The sequence below is a fragment of the Tiliqua scincoides genome, chromosome 3 (genome assembly GCF_035046505.1).
Source record: "Tiliqua scincoides isolate rTilSci1 chromosome 3, rTilSci1.hap2, whole genome shotgun sequence".
In the NCBI taxonomy this organism is placed as follows: domain Eukaryota; kingdom Metazoa; phylum Chordata; class Lepidosauria; order Squamata; family Scincidae; genus Tiliqua; species Tiliqua scincoides.
Genome location: NC_089823.1, coordinates 147,617,859 through 147,631,641, shown reverse-complemented (window position 1 = coordinate 147,631,641; position 13,783 = coordinate 147,617,859). Strand labels below are relative to the sequence as shown.

At 47.2% G+C, this 13,783-nt stretch overlaps 1 protein-coding gene across 3 annotated transcripts in view; it reads left to right on the top strand.

Annotated features, from left to right (window-relative positions):
- The window catches only part of RHOBTB1 (Rho related BTB domain containing 1), an 86,364-nt gene that overhangs the window by 60,368 nt on the left and 12,213 nt on the right, over positions 1-13,783 (top strand). For all 3 annotated transcript variants that reach the window (XM_066620410.1, XM_066620411.1, XM_066620412.1), the window contains 2 exons: positions 10,387-10,572; positions 12,611-13,578. In XM_066620410.1, coding sequence (XP_066476507.1) covers positions 10,387-10,572; positions 12,611-13,578 — 1,154 coding nt within the window. The remainder of the gene's footprint in view (positions 1-10,386; positions 10,573-12,610; positions 13,579-13,783) is intronic.

Below are 13,783 nucleotides of genomic sequence, written 5' to 3'. Positions count from 1 at the left end.
CTCCAGTGGGATCTTCATGTCCGTCTTAGTCCTAACAAGGGGGTAGCTCCTCCCTCTCAGGTAGGCAGGCCAGCAAGTTCTCCAGTGGGATCTTCATGTCCGTCTTAGTCCTAACAAGTGGGTAGCTCCTCCCTCTCAGGTAGGCAGGCCAGAGTCTTTTGGTCATCCTGAGGGGGAGGGGCTGCCTGGACTCCCCAGACTAGCGTAGCCTTTTGGCGAAGCAGGACAGAGCTGGGTTCAGCTCCGCTGAACCCCCCCCCCCACTGGAGAAGCTAAAAGGGTATTTTATTCTTCTTTTTATCTTTTCCCTAACTCTCCAGCCTTCTAGCAGGCAATACTGCCTACTGTCCCTTTAAGAAACTTTTTCATAACTCTCCAGCCTTCCAGCAGGCAAGAACGGCTGCTGTCCCTTTAAGAAATTTTTCCTTTGTTTTACCAGCAGCCTGCCAGGAGGCTCCTGCTTTAGAGAAAGGCAGCCAACTCTACTCTTGAATTTCATGCCCTTCTGTGCCTGAGCTCTGTGCCTCTGCCTAGAGGCAGCAGCTAACCGCGCCCGCTTTCAGGGCTGCCCTCCAGCCTCCCCTTCCAGGGAGCCAAGTTGTTCGGGGATGCCCTGGACCCACTACTGGTGGAGTCCAGGGGAAAGAAAAGGGTACTGCCCACCAGGGAGAGGAACAAGGCCCGCCCAGCGGTCCCAGTGCCTGCACTTTCAGCCATCAAGGAGCTCTCAACCCATTACCGCATCCTCGGCGGCCCCTTTCAGAAGCCCCTTTCAGAAGTCAAAGACCCGTCTGGCACCCAAGACGGCCAGCCCACAAGCCCAGAGGACAGCGGCCCCAGCGCTTTGGCGCAAAGGGCCCAAAGTCTCAATGATGACCAACCATCCTCGTCCCACATCATCGGCGGAAGGCTGCAACACTTTGCAGACAGATGGGACGAGGTGACCACCAACCAGTGGGTGCGGGACACCATCTGCTGGGGGTATTCGCTGGAACTCTGTGTGACTGCCCCCAACCAGTTCCTACGGGTCCCCAGATCCAAGTGCCCGCTAAAGCACAGCAAGACACTTGAGGCAATCCAACACCTCCTACAGGTCAGGGCCATCGAACCAGTTCCAAGGGAGCAGCGGGGGACCGGGGTGTACTCCCACCTCTTCACTGTGCCCAAGAGATCCGGCGGCACCAGGGCCATCCTCGACCTCAAGTGGCTCAACAGATGGATGCGTCAACAGAAATTCAAGATGACACTATGCTCCATCCTGATGTCCATCAGAAGGCACAGCTACATGACCTCGTCGGTCCTCCAGGAAGCATACCTGCACTTGCCCATATTGCCCGCCCACTGCCACTACCTCGGGTTCTGCTACCAGAACCAGCACCATCAGTACAGGGCACTCCCTTTCAGCCTATCTTCAGCACCAAGGGCCTTCACCAAAATCCTCATTGTGCTGATTGCGCACTTGTGCACAAGGGGCATGGCCGCCTTTCCGTATCTGGACGACGTCCTTCTGAGATCTGCCTCACTAGAAGAGGGTGCCCTACACCTGCACCAGACCATCCAATGTCTCTGGAACTACGGGTTCCTCATCAACTTGGAGAAGAGTCACCTGACACCCTCACAGACCATAGAACACCTGGGAGCAATCATCAACACCTTCCAGTTCAAGGTTTTCCTCTCCCCAGAATAGTGGGCGAAGACTGCAGACCTGATCAACGCTGCCCTCTGCTCCCCCAGACCGGACATACTGATATTGGCCCATCTCCTGGGCATGCTGACCTCCTGCCAGGACATCATTCCCTGGGCCAGGTACAGGGCACGGTCCCTCCAGCACCTGCTGCTGCCCTTCCAGGACTTCATCATCTCCAAAAGGAGCAAGTGTGTCAGACTGGACCCCCTCACTCTCAAGGACCTTTGATTGTGGATGCAGCCATACAGGTTGGACCAGGGCTCACCCATCCAGATACACCACAGAGCCGTCCTGTTCACGGACGCGAGTCTCCAGGGATGGGGGGCCCACACCCCCAAGTAGGTAGGCCAGGGCCGCTGGTCTCCAAGTGAGAGGACGGCTCCCATCAACCTGCTAGAGCTGAGGACCATTCAGCTAGCCCTGCTGGCCCTCCCCCGTCTCAGGGGTCAGGATGTACTAGTGTACACCGACAATATCGCGGCAAGGGCCTACATAGATCATCATGGAGACACCAGGACAGCAGCCCTACAGATGGAGGCATGCAGGCTGATGTTGTGGGCGAAAAAGAACCTCACCTTCATCAGCCGAGCACATCGCCAGGTTGGAAAATGCAGCAGCAGACTGGCTGAGTTGCCAGGACCTTGACCATTCAGAATGGAGGCTTCACCAGCAGGTCTTCGCATGGATCAACCACCAGTTTGGTCCGATGATCATAGACCTGTTCGCCAGTAGCCACAAACACCAGCTGCCGAGGTTCTTCTACCAGGGACACTGTGTGGAAGCAGAGGGGATGGACGCACTCCACCAACAGTGGCCCCGAGGGGTAACGTATGCCTTTTCCCCCCACAAAGCTCCTTCAGAAGGTCCTCACGAAGGTGAGGCTAGAGCAGGCCGAGATCCTCCTCATAGCCCCAAACTGGCCCTGCCGGCCCTGGTACCCAGACCTGTGGGAGCTGGCCATCTCCCCACCCATTCCCCTCCCCCAGCACCCGGACCTTCTCTCACAGGGCCCAATCCTTCACCCACAGAGAGCCAAACTCCATCTAGCTGCATGGAGATTGAGCGGAAAAGACTAGCCAAGTCAGGCTGCTTCCCTGCCGTCCTGGCTACTCCGATCGGAGAGGATCCACCAACTGGGTCTACAGCGGAATCTGGAGGGTCCTGACCGAATGGTGCCAATTCCGAAATCTTGTCCCAGAGAGGGTCAGGGTCAAGGACTTCCTGAGCTTCCTCCAGGCAGGCCTCGACAAGGGTCTCAGCACGGCCACCCTTAAGAGGCAGGTCTCAGCGGTCGCCTCCATTCTAGGGTCCACCAAGGAAAGGGCCTGGCATCACACCCGCACGTCAGAAAATTCCTCAAGGGTGTGGGTCTCCTCAACCCGCCTCCCGTGACCAGGGCTCCCACATGGAACCTGACACTGGTGCTGAGAGCGTTGACAAGGCCTCCTTTTGAACCTATGGCGACGTGCCCGCTAAAGCTATTATCACAGAAGACCGCCTTCCTGGTGGGCGTGACTTCCGCCAGAAGGGCGTCAGAGCTGGCAGCCCTCTCCGTAGCCAAGGAACTCTGCCAGATCCAGGAGGACAAGATTGTCCTCCGCACTGACCCTACCTTCCTACCCAAGGTAAACTCCGTTTCACCGCTCGCAGGAGGTGGTGCTACCCACCTTCTGCCCCAACCCTTCTCATCCCAGAGAGCAGGAATGGCATGCCCTCAACATGCTTAGGGCAGTGAGCTTTTATCTCTCCAGGACCTCAGCCCACTGGCGTTCAGAAGTCTTGTTCGTCTCATTCCGGCCTAGTTACCAAGGCAGGAAAGTGTCTCTGTCCACCATTTCCAGATGTGTTAGGGAGGCCTAGCCAAGGCCTACAGGGCATCCGGCAAGGACCCCCCTAAGGGCATAGTGGCCCACTCAGGGGGGCCGCCACCTCAGCCGCATTCAGGGCTCACCCCTCCCTGGAGGCAGTATGCAGGGCAGCTACCTGGAGCTCACCTAACACCTTTATCAAACACTACAAGATCGACGCCTTTGCCTCTGGGGATGCAGCCTTCGCAAGGCGCGTCCTCCAGAGCGTGGCACTATAGGCTTACTGCAGCTCCCACCCTAGAGGAGCACTGCTTGGGCACATCCCACTTGTAAGGACCAAGATGGATATGGAGATCCCACTGGAGAACGGGGAGATTTGTACTTACCGTGAATCCCCCTTCTCAGTGGTCTCCATATTCGGATTAGTCCGCCCGCCCTCGCAGCCGTAAAAAAAGGGAGGAGAAACAGACATGCTGAACACCAGAATGGTAAAGTCAGGGGAACGCAGTACAGCACAGAGTAGCAATAGACCTGGGGTAGGGCCCCGCGCCACCTGGGCCCATTCTGCACTCATCCCCCGAGCAAACACGCAACACAGCACGTGACACCAGATGACCGCCACTACAGTGCATCCGGATGGACACGAGACATCTGGCGTCAGGGGCGGGGCTCTTCAAGCTTGGACAGTCTGGGGAGTCCAGGCAGCCCCTCCCCTCAGGAGGACCAAAAGACTCTGGCCTGCCTATCTGAGAGGGAGGAGCTACCCACTTGTAAGGACTAATCCGGACATGGAGACCACTGAGAAGGTGGATTCATGGTAAGTACAAATCTCCCCGTTTTCATTGTGATGGACACAGGGTCTTTGGGCACTTAAGGTGAGGTACCAAATGCTGCCTCACATGGACTCTCTGCAGGCTTTAAAGGGAGTAAGGGAGGCTTCTGGCCTCTTTGAAACCTGTAATGCGAGCTCTCAGACCCACCCCTTGCAGGCTTTTAAGAGGATGCAGGGAGAACAAGAGAGGCTACTGGCAGCTTCTTCACTCACCTTTTGTCTGTTTAAACCTAGAAATGGGTGGATCACGAGAAATGGTTGGATCATGAAGTGGTAATCTGCCCTTTTCCGGCATTGAAAGGGATGTGAAGTGAGGGAGTCTTTTGGCAGTTCCTTCACTCACCACACACACACTCCACACTCACCACACTGTGCCTCCAAGGGCACAGACAGTAATTCTGTGAGAAATGCTTCTTTCTTTGTATTTTGGCACATTTGATCTGGGCCTCGAAGTACTTGGTTACAGTGATAGCTTCTATATGGAAAGTGGGAAATGCAACAATGAAGGGGCAAGGATGAACCCAGCACTGGTCATCAGTGGCCACACAGGAAGAGAATTATCTCTAACAGCAGGGCTTTTTTTCTAATGGAACGCGGGGGGACGGAGTTCTGGCACCTTTTTGCAGGGGCCCCTCCCCTTCGGAGGCATTCCAGGAGGCTGCCATCCTATCCACAGTAAGCCCCATTCACTAAAGTGGATTTCTGAGTAGACATGCATAGGATTGGACTCTTAGGCTGCAATCCTAGGCACTTTCCTGGGAGTAAGCTCCATTGACTAGAACAAGACTTACTTCAGAGTAGACATACCTAGGATTGGGCTCTTAATCCTGGCAGAGATATATATCTGCACCCGTTTTCACATGCTAAGGGCAGGTGAAAAGGGATTCTACGTGTGTACAACGTTCTGTCCAGCCTTGCCAGAGATCTTCCTCATCCTTCCCCCACAAGCATGCCCTCCGCCAGCCAGTGTTTGCAGCTCCTCTCCAGCAATGCAAAGCAGCTGCTCAGGGCAGCAGAGAACATACAATTGCATGCCAAGCGCCTTCCCAAAGACACAGAGTATTCTGATACCTGAATTAAACCATATTTAATTGCTTGTTTGCAAACGTAGCTGTTTCTATGTGCACCTAAGGACCCCTCTCATGTAAGAATTCCTTTTTTGTTCTTACTCCCACAGTTGCTTAGAGTAATTTTACTACATGGAACTCACGTAAGCCATTTTTCGGAATCCATTCACTGCTTCCTCTCCTCGAAGTAGTTCCACACTACATACTACATGCTACAAGTGCACCTGCACAGTATTTTTCCCCATGTGTAGAAAAAGTAGCTAGGGGGAAGGGGATGTGGAGATTGACAGCCCAATCCTATGCATGTCTACTCAGAAGTAAGTTCATCTTTAGGGGGGAAGCACATAAAAAATATTTTATTTCTCCAATAAAAAATGGTTTATAAATAAATAAAAGATTAACAAGTTGTGAGTTCCTGCACCTTTTTTTTCCACAAAAAAAGCACTGTCTAACAGTGAGATTTACAAGCAGCATACCCAGAGTGCCACTGAAGTCATGGACAGGAGGTGATTAATGGACAATAACCTAGATGACCTCCTTTCTCTACTCCACTAATCCCAACTGTTGGAAGTGTAAAAAGATGCAGCAATACTGCACAAGCATCCTACACCTAAAGGGGGCAAAGTAGTGCGTGAGCAAGCCAGATGGAATGTGAGAGTTTCCCCTCTTATTTTGCTAGTAATTTGGTGCGCAGGTTGCCTTTGCAGCAATTCTCTTTGGTGTGCAGATTGCTAATCTCGGGCTAACCTTCCATCATCTTCCCAGAGTTCCCCTTCAGCCAGATAACAAGCATGTAGAACCTATCTCTTCTTATCCAAGTATGGAGCTCTCATAAATAAAGTATTTCTTTTCTTTATGACCACATACTTTTCTTTATGATCACTTTATGAAGTGATCTGCTTAACAGAAGCTTCCTAAACCTCACTATGTAAACCAGCTATGCTAACACCTACACCGCCCCCCTCCATCACACTAAGGCAGATTTTGTTATCAAAATTATATATAATTTGGCGATTTCTCATGATGTAGTCTGGTTGCATTTTCTAAAGCTTCTAATTATAGATTCAGTTGTCCTTGTTCCAAATGACTTTGTGGTTTCCAATAATTAATCTCCATCGGTACATAAACTATGTACTTTGCCTTACCAGAAACACAAATTCTGAAGGACAGGTGATCTGTAGGCAGCTGGATCAGCATCCTGACCTCTTGTGCATGGTATAATTTGCTGCTTCAGACTTTCAAGCATCCTGATTCTATGCATATTTATGTGCAAGTAGACTGATTGAGCTCACTGAGGCTTACTTCCAAGTTACGATGCATAGGATTGCAGCCTTAGTATCGGCTTGCCAGCATGAAATTTCAGTCTTGTGCAGTTTTGACCCAGCAAACCTACCTGTTAGCAGTGGCGTAGCTAATGATCGTGTAGCCCAATGCCAAGTTCAAAATGTTGCCCCGTAAGTGATGTCATAACCAGAAGTGACATCATACCTGGGTTGTTTTTTTTTTAAGTGAAAATTGGAAGGAGCCCACCCCCTCCCCCTAGCAGCTCACCACCCACTTGCTCTGCTGCCTCCCCCCAGTCAGTGGCATAGCTACGGCAAAGATCTGCTACCTGGGGTCAAAGAAGATTTTGCAGCCCCCCCCCCCCCGCATGACAAAATCAAATCTAATTAAGTAAATAAATAAAAAGATATTGGTTCCATGCTGTATTATGCATCTCATTGGCACTTACAAAAATCTGTCTCATAGGTCAGTTTGGAGTTAAGCAAATCTACTTTTTGTTCCACAAGGCAGTTGTGTTTTCATTTTCTGGTTAATTGGCCATAACTTTTGATAGAATATAAGTATTCCAGAGCAGTTTGTTGCATAGCATTCTGCATTAAATTACCTTTCCAATGATATGTAACATGATGGTATTATTCATACATACCAAGATTTTCACAATTTTGTTCACTAGAGTCAAGCTCAGCTTCTTGCCCCCCTAAAGCTTGATGCCCGGTGCAGCTGCTACCCCCTGCACTCCCTTAGCTATGCCACTGCCTGTTAGATGTGGGTTTCCCAAAATGGGATGCCTGGCCCTTTGAAAAGCAAGGGTGCATGCAGGAAATTTGTTTGGGAGAGGAAGAAAAAAAGAAAGTAGGTAGATATTGAACCTGTGGGACCTTTTCACAGCACTACATCTATTTAGAAGTGTGGAGATGGGGAATGCATTTTCACAGATAATGTAGGGATGGACTGTGACTCAGGGTTCTCGTATTCCTGTCCTCAGTAAATGGCAGTGCCCTGCAGAATGGCTGAAGAATTTCTATCCCCATCTGAGGTACAGGGGAGACCTGCATTTCAGATGGACCCTGTGGCAAAAAGCAGATGGGAACTTGCAATTTAGATAGTTTAATTCACATAAACTTTAACTATACCATCAGTTCTTCTTTTATGGCAGATACAAAAAGTCTGAAATGCAAACACTGATGGCAAATAATAATAATGATAATGATAATAATAATAATACAGGTATTTATATACCGCCTTTCTTGGTCATCAGATTTCTCCTCAGATTTTATTCAAGGCGGTTTACATAGGCAGGCTATTTAAATCCCCGTAGGGATTTTTACAATTGAAAGAAGGTTCTATCTTTTAAGAACCACAACATTTCAGATGTTTCTTTCTGATCTGGTTTCACATTCTGGCCTCCATCCTCCCACGCTCAGAGCAGATGGAATAACTCGGCTCAGCTTGTCAGCTGCTTCAAGGTTGCACGGTGCCGGTGGCCTGGAACTGGCGACCTTTGGATGTTACCTTCAGGCAAATGGAGGCTCTACCCTCTAGACCAGACCTCCTGCCCAGACCAGACCTCCTCCAAATATTAGCGTAAGTGAATATATGGATAAGCAATAACCTGAATAAGCAATGCACATGTGTCCATTTCTCCCACTCTGTCAAATTTATTGTTTTCACACATCACAATAGGCCTATGCAATGGTCAAAAGTTGTGCAGAAGTGTGTGGTCAGGGAAGATCAGTAAGAGTGCACTGGGAAGCCCCAACCCAGGTGCTATGAAGACCCACCCCACCCCCAGCTGACAAGTACAGTGTTTGTCTGCAATGACTAATGCTTAGAGGTGTTTGTTTCTGGCAAGTAAGATAGGATTACAGTCTAGGTCTTACTGAACACAATGGGCTTACTTCTGAGGAAGGTAAATAATACCATTTTCAAACACCTCTAAATTCTATATTCAGGGAGAGAATCTGCTGTGTGCCCAACCTCACGATTCTGTATGTATGTATTTCAGAATGTCTGCAAAGAGCTTATGTTACTATTACAGACTGTGGGATAGTTTCGTGTAGGGTTGTAAGGAAGGTTAGTACACTTGCCACAAACCTTTAAATTAAAGTCTAATCATTATGAGTGTGCAGTAGTTTATGGGAGTCATTATGAATGTGCAGTTGTTTACTGAGAGCAAGACTGCCTGTCTTCCATTAAATGTAAACTCAGACCAGCAGGTACATTACATTGCATTGGATTGCTGGGGGTTTATTTTTAGATATTGCTAGGACATGCTAGATAGAGCTGTGTCCTCAGTGAAATGAGGAGAACAGCAGTATGAAACAGGTAGATCATTAATGATTTAGAAAGCAAATGTTGAGATCCACAGTTCATGCTCTGTTAATTGCCCAAACTTGCAGGCAGAATAAATTCATGTTCAATTAAAATTTAATAGAACTGAATTGGAATAGAGTCAGGCATGTGTGTGTATGTATTTAGCTTGCTGTAGCGGCTGTTACTCTTGCTAGCTGGGGGTCTTGCAAAAATATTTTGCCCTCTTGAGCACTGGATTTGAAGTGATTATTCGTGGCGTTTGTAGTATTTGTGGCTTAGAGTTATGAACCAATTGCTTAATTTCAGTTATTTAGAGTCCTGCTGCACTTAAACATATGTTCTGTGGCATGTGTGTGTGTACATGCTAATGAGTTGCCTGGAAACACATTTCTAATTATAACAAAAAAGATATACAAAATCATTACCATAGCAATTGTTTTCTAAAAATCTCTTCCTCCTTCCATTGTGTATTGTAGCCCTTTGATAGCCTTTTTTAAAATTTAAAATGTCTGTATGTCTGAATTTTAGCAACACTTTTAACACAGAAAATGGAAAAGGTGGAACTGTCTAATGTTAATTTCCACTCTTGTTGAAGAAGTGATTGATGCTGGTAGGCTTAGCTCCAGCTAGAAACATCATTTTCTAAACCACAAAGGAAACCTTTGCCTACAGTGTTCAGAGCAGTGGGATTGATTGTTGCCCTACTAGAATAAAATAAGCCTCTTTTGCTAGTTCAGGCCCATTTCACACATTACATTGTATTAGAATACACCCAAAAAAAAGATTTTTGGGGGTGTGTACACCTAAAGATGTCATGTATGAATGAGATAAATGTGTATTTGGAAATGCATGTATCTTACAGGTGCACTCATCGTAGGCTCAGGTTTCATTGCAACTCTCAATTTTGTGTACCCTTGGAGGCAGACCCCCAGTTTTTGCTACATCATGAGTGAAATGGTCCTCCTGAAATAACGGTTTATTCATTGTACCATCCAGTTACCTTCCATGCTTCTATAATGGCTGAGTATCACCTAATTTTTCATTGCAAAGTAGTTTTGTTTTTTGTTTTTTTGCATGTTGTGATGAGAACAATCAATTTCAGGTTATAGAAATAGCTGTAGAATTTGGCCTTGGTTCTGTTCCTCCTTGCAAATGGCATCTATCAGCTATGGAACAAAGAGGGTTCCTTGCTCTCCAGTGTAGTAGTGGGAAGTAGAATGTTACATACACTTTGCATGACTATGTGACTATGACTATGACTGTGGTACTTTTAACAACCCAGTCCTGGTCCATCTTTGGATAATACAACAATACCATGTGTGGAACATCTTTTCCCTTTTGTACAGAAAGGCTGAGACTTGATCTTTGTTTTAAATAAATACATATTTATTTCAGGTCCGACGTTGTTGTCCTCTGTTTTTCCATTGCTAACCCTAACTCCCTGAATCATGTGAAAACCATGTGGTATCAAGAAATCAAGCATTTCTGTCCTCGCACACCTGTCATCCTGGTTGGATGTCAACTGGATCTTCGATATGCTGATCTAGAAGCAGTAAACCGAGCCAGAAGGCCACTGGCAAGGTAAAGTTGACTTCATTGTACGACAGCAGAACTGACGTTTCCACTTGGCATCATTTGTACACATCTCAGTTTCTGTGGAGTGCATAGTGTTCTACTTCCTCAGGATACATATGAAGCTACTTTATACTGAGTCAGGCTGTTGATCCCTTGAGCCCAATGCTCTTTACTCCAGTTGGCTGTGACTCTCCAAGGCAGAAGCTTTTCCCAACTGTGCTTCTTAAGACCCTTTAATCAGAGATGCTGGGGATTGAACCTAGCACTTTATGAATGAAAAGCATACACACCACCATTGAGCTACAGACCCTCCTCCAGTGTTTCACACACCATAAAATTTGCCCAACGGTATATCCTAATTGCGTAATCCAGTGCCATTTGTCCCAAATTTACAAACACAGTTTCCTTCTGTTTCTCAAAGGGCAATTTTTTTGTGAGTCCGATTGACCCAGAAAGCTTAGATACTTGTTATGTTGTGATAAAATAAGAACATAAGATGGACACTCCTTCTGATCCAGCAGGACTCATCTAGCCGTTTCTTTTGGGGGGAGTGGCCAACTAAATGCCTCTTTAAGGCAGAGCACAAAGGCAACAACCCCCCCCCCTTTTGTTCATCCTCAGCATCTAGCATTCAGAGGTATGCTACTCTGAGCAGGGGGGTTCCATTTAGCTTTCGTGGCTGGTAAGCATGGTGTCATCTCTAACTCCTCCTGGGGGGAAGTTCTACCTCTAGAGGGCTTGCAAAGGCTACTGACATATTAACTCCAGGTGTAAGACTGCATTTAACATCTTTCTATTTAATCCAAAAAGGAGTTAACAGACGCTGGAGAGAGCTTGTTCTGGTTGTTGACTTCACCCTTTTCCTCACTGTCCACCTCAGAGGATCTTGCCAAGTGGCTCAAGTGGAGGCTTTCTAGCAGTAATGGAGCTTGGGGTAGACCTTTCCAGTGTATCAGAGACCCCAAGACACCGGTTAGGGTTCCCAGGTCTCTGGCTGGGATAGGTTTTGAATCGCTGGGTGTCCTGCCTGTTCCTCACCCCCAGGTGGATGTAAGGCGGAACCTCCTGCCAGACTGGTGTAGTCAATCTACCTTCTTCCCAGGCTGTTTTCCTCTCATTGCTTCAGACCCAGCTCCCCCTCTTTCATCCTTCCTGCCTTTTTTTCTCCATGCCTAGGTGCCTTCAAGCTTCTTCCTCTCACTTCCCCCCTGCAGGTGGCTCTTCCCTGACATGCCCCACTTTTGCTGCTAGTCTCACCTCCACTCTCTCCCTTTTCTCCTCTGTCATTTCCTCCCCCTTTTCCAAGCCCTCCTTCTTACTCCTCTCTTGTCTTTCATTTCTCCTTTCTTTTCTCATGTTTACCTCCATCCTTGCTTCCTCTAGCTGGTTCTTCTGAGGGCTTTTATAGTGTTGAAACCAGCCCCAGCCCTGCTACCCTAGGTGCTGCCCATCTCACAGCAGAGAGTGAGCAGTGGCCAGTGAACAACTGCCTCACTCTTATGCTCAGCTTATGGGTAGGGTTGTGTGTTCTGCCAGCCAGGTGATTAGGGTCTCTGATTGGCCCATTGCACCTGTCTGGGGCTTAAACCTCGATAAAACTACCCTCCATTTGCCTAATCCTTTTTTAAGCCACCTAAAGCTGGTGGCCATCACCAAATTCTGTGACAATGAATTATCATCATCAAGAATACTTATGTACAGTACCACTTTTCAGTACTCCATAAGTTAACTATGCATTCTGTGAAATAGTACTTCCATAGTGCTTGATGGAAGGGAATCTTGACCTTGGCTGATGCTACATCATTCTAATATATGATACTTGGAGGCTGTAGATAACGTGAGCCTCCATTGAATGGGAGGTTGTAGATAAAATGACTTTGTCTAATCTAGAGAGCAGGTATGTTGAGAAACAGGAAGGAAAAGGAGAACAGTCTGAGTTTTATAAACAGAGGTTCCAGGAAACTGCCTTGATAGGTAGTTGTGTAATTCAATTAACTCTGGAAGCTGCTTTCAGCTTTTTATGCTACTTTGTTTTTATTCGTAGGCCTATCAAAAGGGTTGATATCTTGCCACCAGAAAGAGGCAGAGAGGTTGCCAAGGAACTTGGGATACCATACTATGAAACTAGTGTATTTGATCAGTTTGGCATCAAGGATGTGTTTGATAATGCAATTAGAGCTGCACTGATCTCCAGGAGGCACCTGCAGTTCTGGAAGTCACATCTGAAGAAAGTTCAGAAACCTCTACTCCAAGCTCCATTTCTACCTCCAAAGGCACCTCCTCCAGTTATCAAAATCCCAGAGTGTCCCATGACTAGTATCAATGAAGCTGGGTACTTACTGGATAATCCATTGTGTGCAGATGTCATGTTTATCCTTCAGGAACACACTCAATTTTTTGCTCACAAGATCTACCTAGCTACCTCCTCTTCAAAGTTTTATGATCTTTTTTTAATGGAATGTGAAGAAACATCAGACTTACCAGAGACACATTGTAAAAAAGAGAAGACCAACAGAAACCTTATGACCAGGGCGTGCAGTCTGGATACAGATGATGATGGTGAGGCCATCTTAAAAACTCCTAATGTCAAACTCACATCATTGACAAATGGCGGTAATCCTTCAACGGAGCTTGAAGCAGGGGAAGCTGGTTGCTTGAAGCGAGCTCTGACATCTTGGGGCAAAGGGTTTGTTAGCATGCACAAGGAAATGCAAGTCAACCCAGTTTCAAAGAGGACCTGCACTGTTACCGTTGTCAAGATGGATGCCTCTATTCAGCCCGGGTCTTTTAAAACTGTTTTGCAGTTTTTGTACACAGGCCAGCTGGATGAAAATGAAAAAGATCTCACCAGGGTGGCTCAGATTGCGGAGATACTGGAAGTATTTGACTTGCGGATGATGGTGGAAAACATTACAAATAAGGAAGCCTTCATGAACCAGGAAATTACAAAGGCTTTCCATGTCAGAAAAGCTAATAGGATAAAAGAATGTCTCTGTAAAGAGACATTTTCTGGTATGTACAAATACCTTCTGATTTATTTTATTGTATTGTATTGATATTTTATTGTATTGATATCCTGCCTTTCTTTCACCACGGAACTTCAAGGGGGTGTATGAGGGGTTCAAAGCAGTCTTAAATCAGCAATGTGGCTGATTCTCCTTGTAAATCTCCACAACAATTATTAAATAATAGTTCCATGTGCAAAGCAGTTTACAAC